General features: G+C 40.0%; 1 protein-coding gene across 1 annotated transcript; it reads left to right on the forward strand.

The window, feature by feature from the left end:
* Window positions 1-2,970: 2,970 nt before the first annotated feature.
* On the forward strand, window positions 2,971-16,298 carry LOC139217229 (myosin heavy chain, fast skeletal muscle-like). The gene is made up of 38 exons (XM_070848541.1): window positions 2,971-3,174; window positions 3,447-3,590; window positions 3,667-3,823; window positions 4,131-4,158; window positions 4,252-4,363; window positions 4,445-4,537; window positions 4,685-4,748; window positions 4,830-4,928; window positions 5,040-5,143; window positions 5,215-5,353; window positions 5,438-5,556; window positions 6,059-6,208; window positions 6,326-6,496; window positions 6,586-6,895; window positions 7,051-7,112; window positions 7,363-7,450; window positions 7,597-7,714; window positions 7,807-7,930; window positions 8,055-8,191; window positions 8,275-8,530; window positions 8,621-8,863; window positions 9,370-9,546; window positions 9,627-9,772; window positions 9,855-9,945; window positions 10,026-10,415; window positions 10,509-10,635; window positions 10,731-10,849; window positions 10,938-11,134; window positions 11,709-11,892; window positions 11,990-12,155; window positions 12,251-12,375; window positions 12,455-12,763; window positions 13,888-14,091; window positions 14,177-14,302; window positions 14,390-14,560; window positions 15,801-15,905; window positions 16,005-16,100; window positions 16,179-16,298. The coding sequence occupies exons 1-38, from the start codon at window positions 2,971-2,973 to the stop codon at window positions 16,296-16,298; spliced, it is 5,775 nt and encodes a 1,924-aa protein (XP_070704642.1).
* The last annotated feature ends 314 nt before the right edge of the window (window positions 16,299-16,612 follow it).

The raw sequence follows: 16,612 nt of genomic DNA on the forward strand, positions 1-16,612 counted from the left end.
GGGGCTTGAGGAGCTGACAGGTTGTTGTTTCCACTGACAGAAAAAGGGACAAACGCAGTCCAACACCTTGTCAACATTTTCACTCACACTGTGGGCTGATTCACTCACAGTGGAGAGGTAGTCTTGTTAAATGTGTACCAAGAACATTACAGTATACAAATTTATACAGAGAATGTGTAAAGAATACATGATAATATGAAGTATACACACAGGAGACACGCGCAGAAGAGAATGAAGAAAAAGAATAAATAATAATCGGAAGGATAATATACCGCTGAGAAAAGCCAAAATGCAGCAACTCATTTGGCATTCAGTAATTTGAAATTTTTCAGATAAAAGCTGAAATGTTGAATTATGGGTTCAGAAAATGATTCCAGTTTGTTTTTGTTTTTTTTAAATAAATCGTTAACTGGGCTGTTTGTTTTTGTTGTTGTTGTGTTTTCTCGATTAGGAAAATTTGAAGTGACAGAAGTCAGACGTCTGTTAAAGTCAAGGGAGAAAAGACTTTACTCAAAGGGACACAAAAACTCTGCTATGAACACCAGGGTGATCAGAAATTGGAGAATATTTCAATAAAACCTTCTTTGATATTATGGTCTTTCTATAAGCAAGCAGTAACCCACAGTTTTCATCAAGTCAAAAATTGAAAAAACTGCTAATCAAACATATCAGACACAGATGAAGGCACCTTGATTTTTCCCAATTGTTAAAAGAAACATAACAGGCATAATTTACTCTCATATTAATAACATTTTAAACTTTAAGTGCTTCGTTTAGTGAGATTTCTCTTTGTTACAGAGCCACTCTGCCTTACTGCTTGATTTTAAGAGATGATGTTATGATTTTCAAGATTACAAGTTGCTGTTCACACTTGCCTCTGCGCAGTACTCCCCCTGTTATGATGAGAGCTCAAGTTACACTCTCCCATGCTTATTCTGGTACAAAGCAGTCGTCGGGTGCTGCTACCCACTTGTGATGTTCACACAGCCTTAAGTATTGCATGCATTGGATACCATTATGTGTTAACTTGTAAACAAACTTCCTTCAAGGTGGCTGGCTAACACTAACCTTGGCATGGTGGATATGTTGTGGATTTAGTCCGAAATTATTAAAATCTTCTCTCTAATATTATATTAAAGGATAATTTAAGTGTTTTTAAACCATAGCCTTGTTTTTACATTTGAGTTTGAATTTACCAGTTGGTACAAATACTTTTGCAATTGATCCTATAGATCACCTTTATCAGTTTGTTTGTGCTATTGTGTCTATACAAATATTGTGGTGGATTCAAACTAACCCTTTAAAACACAAATGCTGCATAATAACACAAACAAACAAAATGATTGAGGCAGCAACTACCGTGTTCTGTGAGTTAAAGTTATTGTTTTTGTCAATGGAGTCTGGTGGCTTTGTAACAGCTGTTTCTGGATACATAAAAAGGATCCTGCAGGTCTGTCTCTGTGGTTATCAGTTCCTTAGTGGTGTCACACACTTGCTATAACAACCTGAGCCTGTCAGTAGCAAAAGCAAGCCCTTTTAGTGGTAGGGTGCAGCCAGTTGAGGTGATGGACTGGACCAATTCCTAACCTTTTTGAACCTACTAGTCATTTCAAGCCAAAAACATGTTTTTTATGGATGTGTGTGATACTTTTTGAATTATTTGATACTATTTGAATTAAGGGAAATACAGCAGCTGTGTTCTTTGGGGTAACAAATAACATGTTGTATACTGTAGAGCTCTAAAAAAGAAGACAGTTTAGCCTGGAAGTCTTACTGGCTGTTTTCCTTGTGGTGCTGTAAGTTTTTGATAAAAAACACAAGGAAATTAAGCAGACATGCAATAGTTTGTCTTTTTTGATGTAATGTATTGGATTTTCTGCCCAGTTTTGAGTTGTTGACTTTACACGAGGACCTTTACAAACTAGTTTACCATTGACTGTTTATGATGTGCCATGTCCGCCTGCAATGTCAAGCTTCCTTTCAAATTGAGAAATACCACGTGCTAGAAAGATTTTATGTAGCTGGAAGGCAACCTGTGTTTAACTGCAGTGAAATGAGCGTAAAATATGTATGTGTTGTAGAGAGAAAACATGACGGCAATTGATTGATTTAAGCGCTGGCCCGAAAGCATGAAGCATTTCATTTTCTCATGTCATATTCCCAAAAATTTCTGTCAACATTGTACAGACATCTGTCTAGAGTTTAATCCAGTTAATCCAAGCAAGGTGCCTTGGAGGTGATTGAGCAGGTGGTCTTCGAGTCCAAGATGAACATGAAGGTCATCATGCATCATGGAGACACTGAATTTCGTACCTTTTAAACCCATAAATATAAACAATAAAAGTATTTGTCTCTAAATAAACAATAGCGTACGAAATATATTGAAGAAACAGTTTATTATACATTTAACATCAGCTGTAGTGCTAATGGACAGTAAACACAGCAGAAATGTTAAGTAGCTAATGACAGTTCTTGACACTGTATGAAAGGCATGTAAAAATAGTGCTTGAGGATCATCACCTGTCATTGCTGACATGTTCCTATTACCACTTGAAGATCCTGTGCCATATTTAAGTGTTGACCAGGGATCGATAATGTGACTTGATTGACATTTGAATAGAGTGACATTGCCAAGTTTGGAGCATCCGTTTTGCTTTAGCAGCACATTCATCTTGATAAAAGGAGTCTCAATCTCCCACTGGGGTTCACTTGGAGGCGTGCCATTCCCTGACCGCCGTTAAGAGCTTTCATTTCCCTCTGACATCTGTCAACAGTGGTGATTTGGTGCTGACTGTCCTCTCATTTTCTGCGTGTATGAATCCCTGATTCAATTTTATTGAGGTGTGTAAACCCGGTGAGTAAGATACAAAAGTAGAACTTATTTGATTTGATTAAATCTTTTAAATTTTTTGATTATTTGCATTTAATTGTGCTTTAATTTCTTGCTTTTTTGTATCCCCAGATATCAGCATGAGCTCTGATGCCGAGATGGCCCAGTATGGGCCGGCGTCCATCTTTCTCCGTAAACCTGAGAAGGAGAGAATTGAGGCTCAGAACCGGCCGTTTGATGCCAGAACGGCCTGCTTTGTGCCCGATGCCAAGGACCTGTACATCAAAGGTGTAATCCAGAAGAAAGAAGATGGCCAAGTCACTGTGAAGACTGAAGCTGATGAGGTACATATTACTGTGTACTGCCTCTGTCATACTGTACAGAAATGATCAGGAAAAACCACATCAAGTAACCTAAAACACACTGGTATGTGCCTTTAAACTTAAACTGATTTGGTGCTTCATTTGTTTCAAGAAACCCATAATTTAATGGTTTTGTGTCATGTTTTAATTCCATATTCTTGTTTGTTCTTTTCTTGTTGCTGAATCCTGTTAGTTCTGCAGCAGAAATACTCAGTCAGTATCATTTCACCTTCTCTCCTCACTTTATTTTCCAGATTGTAACAGTCAAGGAGGAAGATTGCCATCCTATGAATCCCCCAAAGTACGACAAGATTGAGGACATGGCCATGATGACCCACCTCAACGAGCCCTCAGTGCTGTTTAACCTCAAAGATCGTTATGCAGCATGGATGATTTATGTGAGTAATGACAGGGACACTTTCATCTCTTTATTCATCTGAGTGATTCTCACATACTTTATATTCTCACCTGCAGACCTACTCTGGGCTCTTCTGTGCTACTGTAAACCCCTATAAGTGGCTGCCGGTGTACGACCCCCAGGTTGTTGCGGCTTACAGAGGGAAAAAGCGCATGGAGGCCCCACCACATATCTTCTCTGTCTCTGATAATGCATATCAAAATATGCTTACAGGTAAGAAAGGAGATATTTGAGCCTCGCTCATCATTACAAAGCTTTGAATTGACTCTGATATTGGCCAGATACTGTGGTGATGGAAATACTCAGATCTTTTGCTTAAATAAAAGTACTAAAATGGGTTGTGGGACTGTTATACAATCATATATTGTATCATTAGATTATTATTATTACTCATGCATTATTATAAAAAGCTGAATTTAACTGTTATAGTTGGTAACAGAACCACATTATCACTTTAATCTTACTAATGCATCATTACGTTGAGACAAAACTGTCACTGAGGCCTGTTCATATTTTTCAGATCGTGAGAATCAGTCTGTCCTGATTACGTGAGTCATGTTGCATATCAGTCAGCGTCTTATATTTTCTCCCAATAACAAAGCGTAGAGATCTTTTGATCTTTTGTATTCTGTGTTTCACAGTGGAGAATCTGGTGCGGGGAAGACTGTCAACACCAAGCGGGTCATCCAGTACTTTGCGACAATCGCAGTGGCTGGTGGCGACAAGAAAGAACACTCATCTGGCAAAATGCAGGTAATCCCTCAACAAGATATAAGCCTGAAAAACCACAGTGACACACAATGAGATTCTGATGACGCTGGCTGTGTTTTCCAGGGGACGCTGGAAGATCAAATCATTTCAGCAAACCCTCTGCTGGAAGCTTTTGGGAATGCCAAGACTGTGAGGAATGACAACTCCTCACGATTTGTAAGTATTAGCGACATATTTACAAGCCCAGTATGATCATTCTCCAAATCTTTATCATAAATCTTTAAATTCTTTATTCTTTATTATACTTTTTCATGTTGTCTTGTGCAATTTGTCCATTTTAACAAAGGTTTATATATTTCATAGGGTAAATTCATCAGAATTCACTTTGGAACCACAGGAAAACTGGCCTCTGCTGATATTGAAACCTGTAAGTGTGTTTTCCACGTCAATAATGTTCATGAAAAACGTGCTTACAACTGATCATTATCTGATATATTAATCAATGTAGATTTGCTGGAGAAGTCGAGAGTGACGTTCCAGTTGTCTGAAGAGCGGAGCTACCACATCTTCTATCAGATAATGACTGGCCACAAACCAGAGCTTATAGGTACATTATAGGACATTATAGGACAGATTTAGATATAGAGGACATTATATCCTCTAGATTTTGAGGAATAAATTCAGAAAATAAGGAATTCTTTTTTGTTTCTCTCTTCAGAAATGCTTCTGATAACAACAAACCCATATGACTTCCCCATGATAAGTCAGGGGCAGATCTCTGTGGCCAGCATCGACGACAAGGAGGAGCTGGTTGCCACAGATGTGAGCTATTTCTTCAGTTGCACATACGTGCATTTTATTGGCTTCTACTAACACTGAATTTAATGTAACAGACTGCCACTGATGTCTTGGGCTTCACCAATGAAGAAAAAGTCTCCATCTACAAGCTGACTGGAGCTGTGATGCATTATGGGAACATGAAGTTCAAGCAGAAGCAGCGGGAGGAGCAGGCGGAGCCAGATGGCACAGAGGGTGACACTTCTCACTTTAGTTTTTTTTTCTTATCATTGAATACAGTACAGATGGCATTTACAAAATGTCATGTTTATCACTCAGTGGCAGATAAAGTCGCCTTCCTCATGGGCCTGAACTCTGCTGACCTGCTGAAAGGCCTTTGCTACCCGAGAGTCAAAGTGGGGAATGAATATGTCACCAAGGGCCAGACCGTCCCCCAGGTACTATGACAGCTCCAAGTGATAATGCATGATGAGGTGCACTAATACATGAAAATAATGCATTAGTAATGCATAACTTTTAAGTCTTTTTATTTCTTTAATTGTCCTGAAAAATGTGAAATTAATGTGTAGCAGTTCATATGCTGTGGGTTTTGTATTTTGCCCACAAGAGCTTAGCTTTGGTGGGACTAGCCAAAATCTTTCTGCATAGCTTGTTAGCTACCTACAGCTAACTACATCAATGACAAATAGCAACCAAAAAATGACAAACTGACTGAAGTTGTTGTAAGTCAAATTAAGCTCTAAGACAAGCCAAGGTCGATTGAATATGAGGTTCGTGGGACGCGTATTTCACTTACTACTGATTGATTAGGGCATGTCCAGTTTGCCTGTCAGGCAGTAGGAAAACTGTATCTTGCCCTGCAACCTCATAATGAAGTTTTAATACTGCTGTGTCTATATTTTGATTGTGATTCATCTATCTTCAACATTTCTTGATCAGGTCACCAATGCGGTTGGTGCTCTGGCCAAGTCTGTCTATGAGAAGATGTTCTTATGGATGGTTATAAGAATCAATGAGATGCTGGACACAAAGCAGCCAAGGCAGTTCTTCATTGGGGTGTTGGACATCGCTGGATTTGAAATATTTGATGTGAGTTGGACTTTTAAGTTTATTTTGCTCTGTCAGTGATGATGATTTCCAGCAGTCATTCTTGTGTCTCAGTTTCATGTCGACATGTTTTAAGTTAATGGTTAAATCTTGTCACAGTTCAACAGCATGGAGCAACTCTGTATTAATTTCACCAATGAGAAGTTGCAACAGTTTTTCAATCACCACATGTTTGTACTGGAGCAAGAAGAATACAAGAAAGAAGGAATTGATTGGGAGTTCATTGACTTTGGTATGGATTTGGCAGCCTGTATTGAGCTCATTGAAAAGGTAGGTAACATACTGCACATCAGTTTCTATTTTTGTTTTACCTCATTAAAGGGATCATATATAATGTATGCCTGTAATACATTCAACAGCCAATGGGCATCTTCTCCATCCTTGAAGAGGAGTGCATGTTCCCGAAGGCCTCAGACACTTCTTTTAAGAACAAACTCTATGACCAGCATCTTGGAAAAAATAATGCTTTCCAAAAGCCAAAGGTTGTCAAAGGCAAGCCTGAGGCTCACTTCAGCCTGCTGCACTATGCTGGCACTGTGGACTATAACATCACTGGCTGGCTGGAGAAGAACAAAGATCCTCTGAACGAGTCTGTGGTGCAGCTTTACCAGAAGTCACCAATGAAATTACTGGCTTTCTTGTATGCTTCATTTTCTGGTGCTGAAGGAGGTACAATGTTTGCAAAGCTTACTGAGTCTTACTCAAGCTTGAATGATTCATCAAAAGATCCTCCAATCCCAACCAGACTTCGTACATCAAATACTAATACATAATACTTTTGTTTCTGTTTGTAGAATCAGGTGGCGATTCTAGTGCTGGCAAAGGTGGGAAGAAAGGAGGAAAGAAGAAGGGAGGCTCGTTCCAGACGGTGTCTGCTGTTTTCAGGGTGCAGAAGTTATAATAACCTATTTAGATATTAATTTCTTGCCTTGCATTGATCCCCAAAGATGGTACATCCACACAGTTCAGCTTTGCTTCCAATAAGCTCCATCAAGCAAAATTGTTCAACTTCAAGGAGGCTGAACCTGATTCTAGCCACAGTGGCAGTGCTGCCTTGGAGACTCAAATCAGGGCAAGAAGTAAAAACATTTACCCTCAGTGTAAAAAAAGATGTAATTACAAATGATCTCATGCAGGAAAACCTTGGAAAACTAATGACCAACTTGAGGAGCACCCACCCTCACTTCGTGCGTTGCCTGATTCCAAATGAGATTAAAACACCAGGTACAAATTTATGAGAAAAAACTGTATACCTCCAAATACAAATGCTCTTGTTGGTGCAGTTGAATATATTATTAGCATGATAATTATCATGGTGAAATAAGCTCCTAGTGTCTGTTGCCAAAAAGTTCCTGTTGACTTCACTGTAGGTATCATGGACAATCACTTGGTCATTCACCAGCTGCGCTGTAACGGTGTGCTGGAGGGTATCAGGATCTGTAGGAAGGGATTCCCCAGCAGGATTCTTTATGCTGACTTCAAGCAGAGGTCAGCATTGATTTCTGCCTGAAAGAACTACATAAAGATACTTTCATCTAAATTCTTCCAATTTGTGATCATTTTTATTCTTAATTCAACAGATACAGAATCCTAAATGCCAGTGCCATCCCTGAGGGACAGTTCATCGATGGAAAGAAAGCTTCTGAGAAGCTTCTTAGTTCAATTGACATTGACCACACACAGTACAGATTTGGGTCTACAAAGGTATGTGATCAAATGCTTTGCAGGGTGAAGTTCTGACTGGATCATACAGGTTTAGACTTTTTCCTTTACAAGCAACAAATTGATTCATTTCAGTCATTTGAATGACGACACCATTTTGTTGCAGGTCTTCTTCAAAGCTGGCTTACTTGGCACTCTGGAGGAGTTGCGAGATGAAAAACTAGCTTCTCTTGTGACGCAAACTCAAGCACTGTGTCGTGCTTTCCTGATGAGAAAAGAATTCTCCAAATTAATTGCCCAAAAGTAAGATATGCACCAAAAATACTCCTCTTGAATGACAGAAACTAAAACACGTAGACTGAAACCTGTTGCTGTATATCTCACAGAGATTGCATCTGGATTCTGCAATATAACTTGCGCTCATTCATGAATGTGAAACACTGGCCGTGGATGAAGCTGTTCTTCAAAATAAAGCCACTTCTAAAGAGTGCAGAGACCGAAAAGGAGATGGTGACCATGAAAGAGGACTTCATCAAATGTAAGGAGGATCTGGCAAAGTCAGAAAGTAAGAGAAAGGAGCTTGAAGAGAAAATGGTTTCTCTTCTGCAGGAGAAAAATAACCTCCTCCTGCAAGTACAAGCTGTGAGTACCATCATCAGCAAATCAAAACCTCAGTCAAATCATCGTCCTAATGATAGTATATTAGCGTTATTCCCTTTGTGGTTTTCTTAGGACTCGGAAAATCTTTGCGATGCAGAGGAGAGATGTGAAGGCTTGATCAAGAGCAAAATCCAGCTCGAGGCCAAACTCAAAGAGGTGACTGAGAGACTGGAGGATGAGGAGGAAGTGACCGCTGAGTTGACCACCAAGAAGCGGAAGCTCGAAGACGAATGCTCAGAGCTTAAAAAAGATATTGATGACCTGGAGATAACCCTGGCTAAAGTGGAGAAGGAGAAACATGCCACAGAAAACAAGGTTTGCATTTTGGCTGGACTATTTGGTTATTTGCTATCCCCTACTTCAGTTTTTAGATCTCTTAGCTCAAAAACAGCCCAACATTTTAATGGAATTTGGTTGTGGTAAGTTAGAATGTTGGCCACCAACTAACAGATACGATACTTTGATGCAGAGCTACCATGTGCAATTTATAAATCACTTAGCTTTTTTGCTCATAACTCCTGAACATGCCCATTTTTCTGGCAGATATTTGACTGTTTTGGATTTAAACCAGACCTAAAATTGGAAACTGGCAATTTTACATACATTGCCATAATTCTTTATCATATTGTGCACCTGCAACTCCATTTAGATGACACATGCACATAGTTGGCTTTACAGGACCATAATTATTTTGGATGGCCTTAAAGTAGTGGCTTGGTATACTCCAATAACAGACATGGCAGCAGGACAATTTGTTGCTTTGTAGCTGTACTTCTGTTTTTTTTTCTCATATTAATTTGTATGTGTACTACTTACTGCAGGTCAAAAATCTAATGGAGGAGCTGGCTGGTCAGGATGAAAGCATTGGCAAACTGACCAAAGAGAAGAGAGCCCTTCAGGAGGCTCATCAACAGGCTCTGGATGATCTTCAAGTTGAGGAAGACAAAGTCAACTCTCTGACCAAAGCCAAGTCGAAGCTTGAGCAACAAGTGGATGATGTGAGTTGCTATAGACAATAAAACATTGAAACGCTGCCGTTACTTATATCTTGGTTAACTTTGTACAATTTGCTTTCAAGATTGAGGGTTCATTAGAGCAAGAAAAGAAGATTCGTATGGACCTTGAAAGAGCCAAGAGGAAGCTCGAGGGGGATCTGAAACTTACACAAGAATCCCTGATGGACTTAGAAAATGACAAACAACAATCTGAGGAGAGGTTTAAGAAGTAAGCTCATGCACCGATCATGTAACGGATGTGTAAGGAAAATGAATCTTGAATAACAGCAAATGTCCTCTTGTCCTTGCAGAAAAGAATTTGAAAACAACGAGCTGCTGAGCAAAATTGCAGACGAGCAAACAATCAATAATCAGCTTCAAAAGAAGATGAAAGAGCTCCATGTAATAAAACTTTAAATTAAATTCATACGTTTTTCAGACTGATAACAACCCTCATGGTTATTAGTATTCTTTATTTTAAGGCTCGTATTGAGGAACTAGAGGAAGAAGTCGAGGCCGAACGAGCAGTTCGGGCAAAGATCGAGAAGCAGAGGTCTGACCTCTCCAGGGAGATTGAGGAGATCAGCGAGAGGCTGGAGGAGGCCGGAGGAGCCACCTCCGCTCAAATCGAGATGAACAAAAAGCGCGAAGCTGAGTTCCTCAAACTGCGTCGTGACCTGGAGGAGTCAACGCTACACCACGAGGCCACGACAGCCGCACTGCGCAAGAAACAGGCAGACAGCATGGCCGAGCTGGGAGAGCAGATCGACAACCTCCAGAGAATTAAACAGAAACTGGAAAAGGAAAAGAGTGAAATGAAGATGGAGATTGATGATTTGTCCATTAATATGGAAACAGTTGCAAAAGCCAAGGTGCAATTTTTAAATCTGCAATATGGTGTTAGCATGAAAGACTGCAGGACTCACTGGACTGGGTGAACTTGCGTTGTCTTTACACTCTTTCAGGTGAACTTGGAGAAGACATGCCGTTCACTTGAAGATCAGCTTGTGGAGTTTAAGACTAAGAATGATGAAAACATGCGGCACATCATTGATCTCACCAATCAGAGGGCTCGTTTTCAAACTGAGAATGGTGAATCTTTTCCCCCTTTTATTGACATTCATTAAGTTCATAAAGGAGTTTTAATTGAAATATATTGAAACATTTTCTTATTTGGCTTCTGGCAGCTGAAATTTCCCGACAAATGGAAGAGAGAGAGAGTCTCATTTCCCAGCTGACAAGAGGAAAACAGGGATTCACAACATTGATTGACGAGTTAAAAAGACTGATTGAGGAGGAAACGAAGGTAATCAAAAGTTTGCGCACGCTGACACTTTTCAGGTTTACTCGGCTGTTTTTCTCATGAAGCGCCACATCGGCATCTTCCTCAACAGGCTAAGAACGCCTTGGCTCACAGTTTACAATCAGCGCGTCACGACTCTGATCTCCTTCGTGAGCAGTTTGAGGAGGAGCAGGAGGCCAAAGCTGAGCTGCAGCGAAGTTTGTCAAAAGCCAACACTGAGGTGGCTCTGTGGAGGAACAAGTATGAGACTGATGCCATCCAACGCACCGAGGAGCTGGAGGAAGCAAAGTAATTAGGTTTAGGGTGGCTTTAACTAAATACTAGTCATCAAACAGTCATGTAGATGGTCCCTAATGTGATAGTGTAATAGATTGCACCTAATAGGTTTTTGTTAAATTTTTAATGCATTTTGATTTTTCATACTGATTTCAATGCAGCTCCACAAGGTAAACGTTTATTTTGTGGGTACATCATTTTACAATGATTTTTTAATACATTTTGATAATGTTTCTATAAAGGATGCTATCGTTTCTAATAATGAGGAAAATAGAAACAGTGATTTGCTGAATATTTATAACTGACTGTATTTTTTCAGAAACACAGCACAACAAATTAAACCCTAACTAAATTAACAAAGGCAAAGGCAGAAATGTTTTCTTTCTATTTCTAGCAGGCTTCAAAGGAAATTATTAGTAAATTACAAACCCATAAAGTAAAGCAATACCTTCCAAATACATTGACAGCTGTTCTATTGGTTCTACCATTGGACTGCTGCTAGTTGTACTCTACTGAATGTATGTTTAGACTCTTACAAAATGGCAACTTGGTAATTTCTCAATAAAACTGGTTTGACTTGTGACAGGAAAAAGCTCGCCCAGCGCCTCCAAGAGGCTGAGGAACAAATCGAAGCAGTAAATTCAAAGTGTGCCTCACTGGAGAAAACTAAGCAGCGACTTCAGAATGAGATGGAGGATCTCATGGTTGATGTGGAAAGATCCAACAGCTTAGCTGCCACTCTTGACAAGAAGCAGAGAAACTTTGACAAGGTATCATCTTTGGCAAATAATGTGTATTACCTAATACTCTATTTCTTTATAGAGCATCATTAATTATTACTTTCATAATGTTCCCCAATGAATTCAGATTCTGGCTGAGTGGAAGCAGAAGTTTGAGGAGTCCCAGTCAGAGCTTGAAAGTGCTCAGAAAGAATCTCGATCTCTGAGCACTGAGCTTTTCAAACTGAAGAACTCCTACGAAGAAGCCCTGGATCATCTGGAGACCATGAAAAGGGAAAATAAAAATCTGCAACGTAAGGGAATTCTTTTAGTGATAAAAAAAAAAAAAAAACAGCTTGTGAGAAACATTTGATATCAATTATTTCAAAAAACTTCTCTGTCATTTCAGAGGAGATTTCAGACCTGACAGAACAACTGGGGGAGAGTGGGAAGATGATTCATGAACTGGAGAAATTCAAGAAGCATGTGGAGACCGAAAAATATGACATGCAAACTTCACTGGAAGAAGCCGAGGTACAACTGATAACAAGCCATCAAGTATATCAAAAAACACATGCAAGCATTGGTGTAAGTAACCAAAAATGTTTTTAAGGCCACCCTGGAGCAAGAAGAGTCTAAGATCCTGCGTATACAGATGGAACTGAACCACATGAAGGCTGAAGTTGACAGAAAAGTGGTAGAGAAAGATGAGGAGATCGACCAGCTGAAAAGGAACAACCAGAGAGTGATGGAGTCAATGCAAGCCACTCTGGATGCTGAGGTCCGCAGCAGGAATGACGCCCTGAGAGTGAAGAAAAAGATGGAGGGAGACCTCAATGAAATGGAGATCCAGCTGAGCCATGCTAACAGGCAGGCGGCCGAGGCCCAGAAACAACTAAGAAACGTTCAGGGGCAACTCAAGGTACAACAACATAAAATCGTGTGTTAAAGGCAGGGTCTGCAGTGTTGGAGACACTAGCGTAGAGTAGCTAGATTTTGAATGTATCCAACTGAAAATATCTTAGCCCATCCCCTCAGGCTTTTCCCTGATACTACTCCCTCTCAACACATGAACGTGCTGCCTGAATATTTTTACTGCTAGGGAATGAGTCGACAGTGACAGTGATGACAAGACCAGCCATTGCTGCCAACGGATCCCTTTTTCGTGGTTTAGTTTTTCGGTCTGATAAATAAACAACTCTGTTGATCACAATTATACAATTATATAATCATAAGCAAAACAGCTTGGTTGACGTAGTGTTACCTCTGTCGACTCATAGGCTGTGTCTTGATTGTAGTTAGCCCACTGAAACAGAGCTTGTCACAGTACACGGATTTGAGAACCGTGGCTCTCTCATTTCTTCGGCTCAGTGGGTGTGTGCCTTATGCTGGTAACCCATGACAATCTGTCATCAATCAGTGCGCACAATTACGCAGATACACAGGTAGACAGGCAGATCTGTTTATTACAGTTCTGTGGCAGCCACAGACACTATATTGTACAAATATGTGTAATAAGTGATTTCATAATAAGCACTATTGCTTACCACTCTTGGCTGTGCTAGTTGTTTCAATGTTATCTACTCGACCACACTAACTGTGGGTTTGACCAATTTAGTTTTAAAAAAGATTGCTTTGAAAAATTGATGGGGTTAAAATGGGATTCATCCTGTGGGGGACATGCACACCAACTTTCATGGTAATCTGTCCAGTAATCATTCCTGTGTACAAGTAGAGTTTTTGGCCACATGATGGTGCTAAAGGGCAAATTAGGGGGTAACTAAAATCACTAGGAGGCATCCACTTGAGGTCATGAATAGCCACAGCAAATTTCATACATACCCAGATATTCATTTTGAGCTTCAAGTCATGGATTAAAAGCAGGCAAAAGGAACACTTGGCCTGATGGTCATGTTCGACAAAGTCAGCGGGTCATCGCATTATCTACATATCATGGAGACTGTGAATATCCATGCTGTATTTAGTTTAATCAGGCCTGATCACTCAAGACCATATAAGCCTAACAGTGGATACATGTATTTTTAGGATGCCCAAATCCACCTGGATGACTCTCTCAGAGGGCAGGATGATATGAAGGAACAGGTAGGCATGATGGAGCGTAGAACGACCTTGCTGCAGGCCGAGGTTGAAGAGCTTCGAGCAGTCGTGGAGCAGACAGAGCGGAGCCGCAAAATCGCTGAGCAGGAACTAGTTGATGCCAGTGAGCGTGCAGGACTTCTTCATTCTCAGGTGGGCTGTTTACATGTCTTGATGTGGCACAAAAAACCTTTTAATTTACGGAATGAGTTTACACATCTCTTTTATCTTTTATTAGAACACCAGTCTTCTTAACACCAAAAAGAAGCTTGAGTCGGATGTAACTCAATTCCACAGTGAGATAGAGGAAGCTGTTCAAGAAGCCAGGAACGCTGAGGAGAAGGCCAAGAAAGCCATTACTGATGTAAGTACTTGGTACTAGTATCTTGGTTAACGCTGACTTGGTAGAATCCAAAACAAAAAATCAATACTCCTGTTGTGGCACCTCCAGGCTGCCATGATGGCTGAAGAACTGAGGAAGGAGCAGGACACCAGCGCTCACCTAGAGAGGATGAAGAAGAACCTGGAGGTCACAGTTAAAGACCTGCAGCACCGCTTAGATGAGGCTGAAAACTTGGCCATGAAGGGCGGAAAGAAACAGCTTCAGAAACTGGAGGCTAGGGTATGTATACGCTTTCCAGTTCCACAGATAAACACATCAATCATAAGAACACACAGACATTAATAATAGAAAGTGATTATTTTAGACAATAATGGTGACCGGCTGATGGAGAATCAGAGAATCCAGGCTTTCAACAAGGTGCCACATGTAAAGACAGACAGACTTAAGCCTTTTATGCATAGAGGTCACTACAGTGTACATCTATTCAAAAGCTGTTTTCTTCTATGTGCATGAGTTTGATGGCATAGTTGCACATCAGCCACTACAGTGGATGCCACTGCACCATCTCATACACTGCTACCCAGTGGGAAGCCATTGCAAGTGAAAAAAAACAACAACAGTGAAACCAAGATGGTCGACAGACAGCCAGAAACACCAAGTTACTCATTTTTTTCTGTTCAAACCTTCTATAAAAAGGGACCCTTGCAGTATTGGTTTTATATTGGGAGGACATTGTGATCACATGTCCACTGAATTGTACATCATGCATCACTAGCTATATTTCAACTATTGGACATGTAAATATATCTTTACAAAATATGAGTTGAAAAAAAAGAGTTCAAACCTTGTTTTTCATGCCTAAAGATGAATAAAAACACTTCACTGGAAAATAGCACTGCATGTAAAAAAAAAAAAAGGGTAGCAAATATTGTTAAAGTTGGATGAAATTTGTACAAGAGATGGTTAAAGAGCTGTAGCTAAACAATTAAAAGAAAATTCAGAAGTTGTGAGCCAAATGTGAATTGACGATAGCTAAATTAGCTATTAACATATGTGCAGCAGGGACTACAATAGTAACACACGTCCATCCATTGAAGGCAAAAAGCAATCTGACACCTGTTACAGAACACTATGTATTGGGCAGAAGATTAATAATAAGTAAGTAAGTAATATACTCCATGTCAACACATGTTCAGTATAATCAGCTGAACCAGGTCTCCCTAAAGCTGACGACTACAAACAAACAGAAGTCCTAATTTAAATGGAGAAAATAGGGTAACATTGTTGATATTGCAATAAAATTATAAGATTACAACCTCGGACAGCTTGTAAGTGAAAGTATACTACCAACAAGACATTCAAAATGTGGGAGACACCTTCCTTATAATAAGCAGTTCCTTGCTCACATCTTTGGCACTGTAAGTACAGTGTAGTTTACAGGAGGTATTTCATTTTCCCCTGTATTTTTCTAATTTGTTTTACTACATGAACCTATGCTGAATTGTGTTCTTGTATGCAGGTGCGCGAGCTGGACAGTGAGCTTGAGGCTGAGCAAAAGCGTTCTTCAGAGGCCATCAAAGGAGTCCGTAAATATGAGAGGAAAGTCAAAGAGCTCACCTATCAGGTAAAGCTACAATGGCTTTGTTTTTCTCAAAAATTAATTAAGTTAGAGCATGTCAGGGCCTCATTCCCTCCGGCTCATGTTTGTCTTCTTTTCTGTCAGTCTGAGGAAGATAAGAAAAACAACATTCGACTGCAGGATTTGGTGGACAAGCTCCAGAACAAAATGAAGGCCTACAAACAACAAGCTGAAGAAGCTGTGAGTGAATCACATTCAGCAGAAATCTATTCAGTGATGCAATAGATCACCAATATGTTCAACATGATTCATTTCCAGGAGGAGCAAGCTAACATGCAAATGGCTAGATTCAGGAAGGCTCAGCATGAGCTGGAGGAGGCTGAGGAGAGAGCTGATGTGGCCGAATCTCTGGCCAACAAGATGCGAGCCAAGAGCTGAGAGATTGGGACGAAGGTACAAAGTGGCTCCTGTTGTGCATGAACAGTAAATATCAAACCACAGCTGTTCCTTTGATGCACCTCTCTGTGTGATCACAGACAAAAACTGAACTTGTTGAAAAAAATGACTTAGAGATGATTGTCTTTGTGATTGGAATTCAGTTTTAGCTGATAAGTTAAAAACAAACAATACTCAGCAGTTTAATGTCATAAACTGCAAAAGTCCTCAACTGTGTAAAGGACATACTTTGATACTTTTTCAGGAAACAATTATGATGCTTTTGGCTTCTATGCTGGAAGCTGATGTTAGAAATG

Source organism: Pempheris klunzingeri, chromosome 17, assembly GCF_042242105.1.
Source record: "Pempheris klunzingeri isolate RE-2024b chromosome 17, fPemKlu1.hap1, whole genome shotgun sequence".
Classification (NCBI taxonomy): domain Eukaryota; kingdom Metazoa; phylum Chordata; class Actinopteri; order Acropomatiformes; family Pempheridae; genus Pempheris; species Pempheris klunzingeri.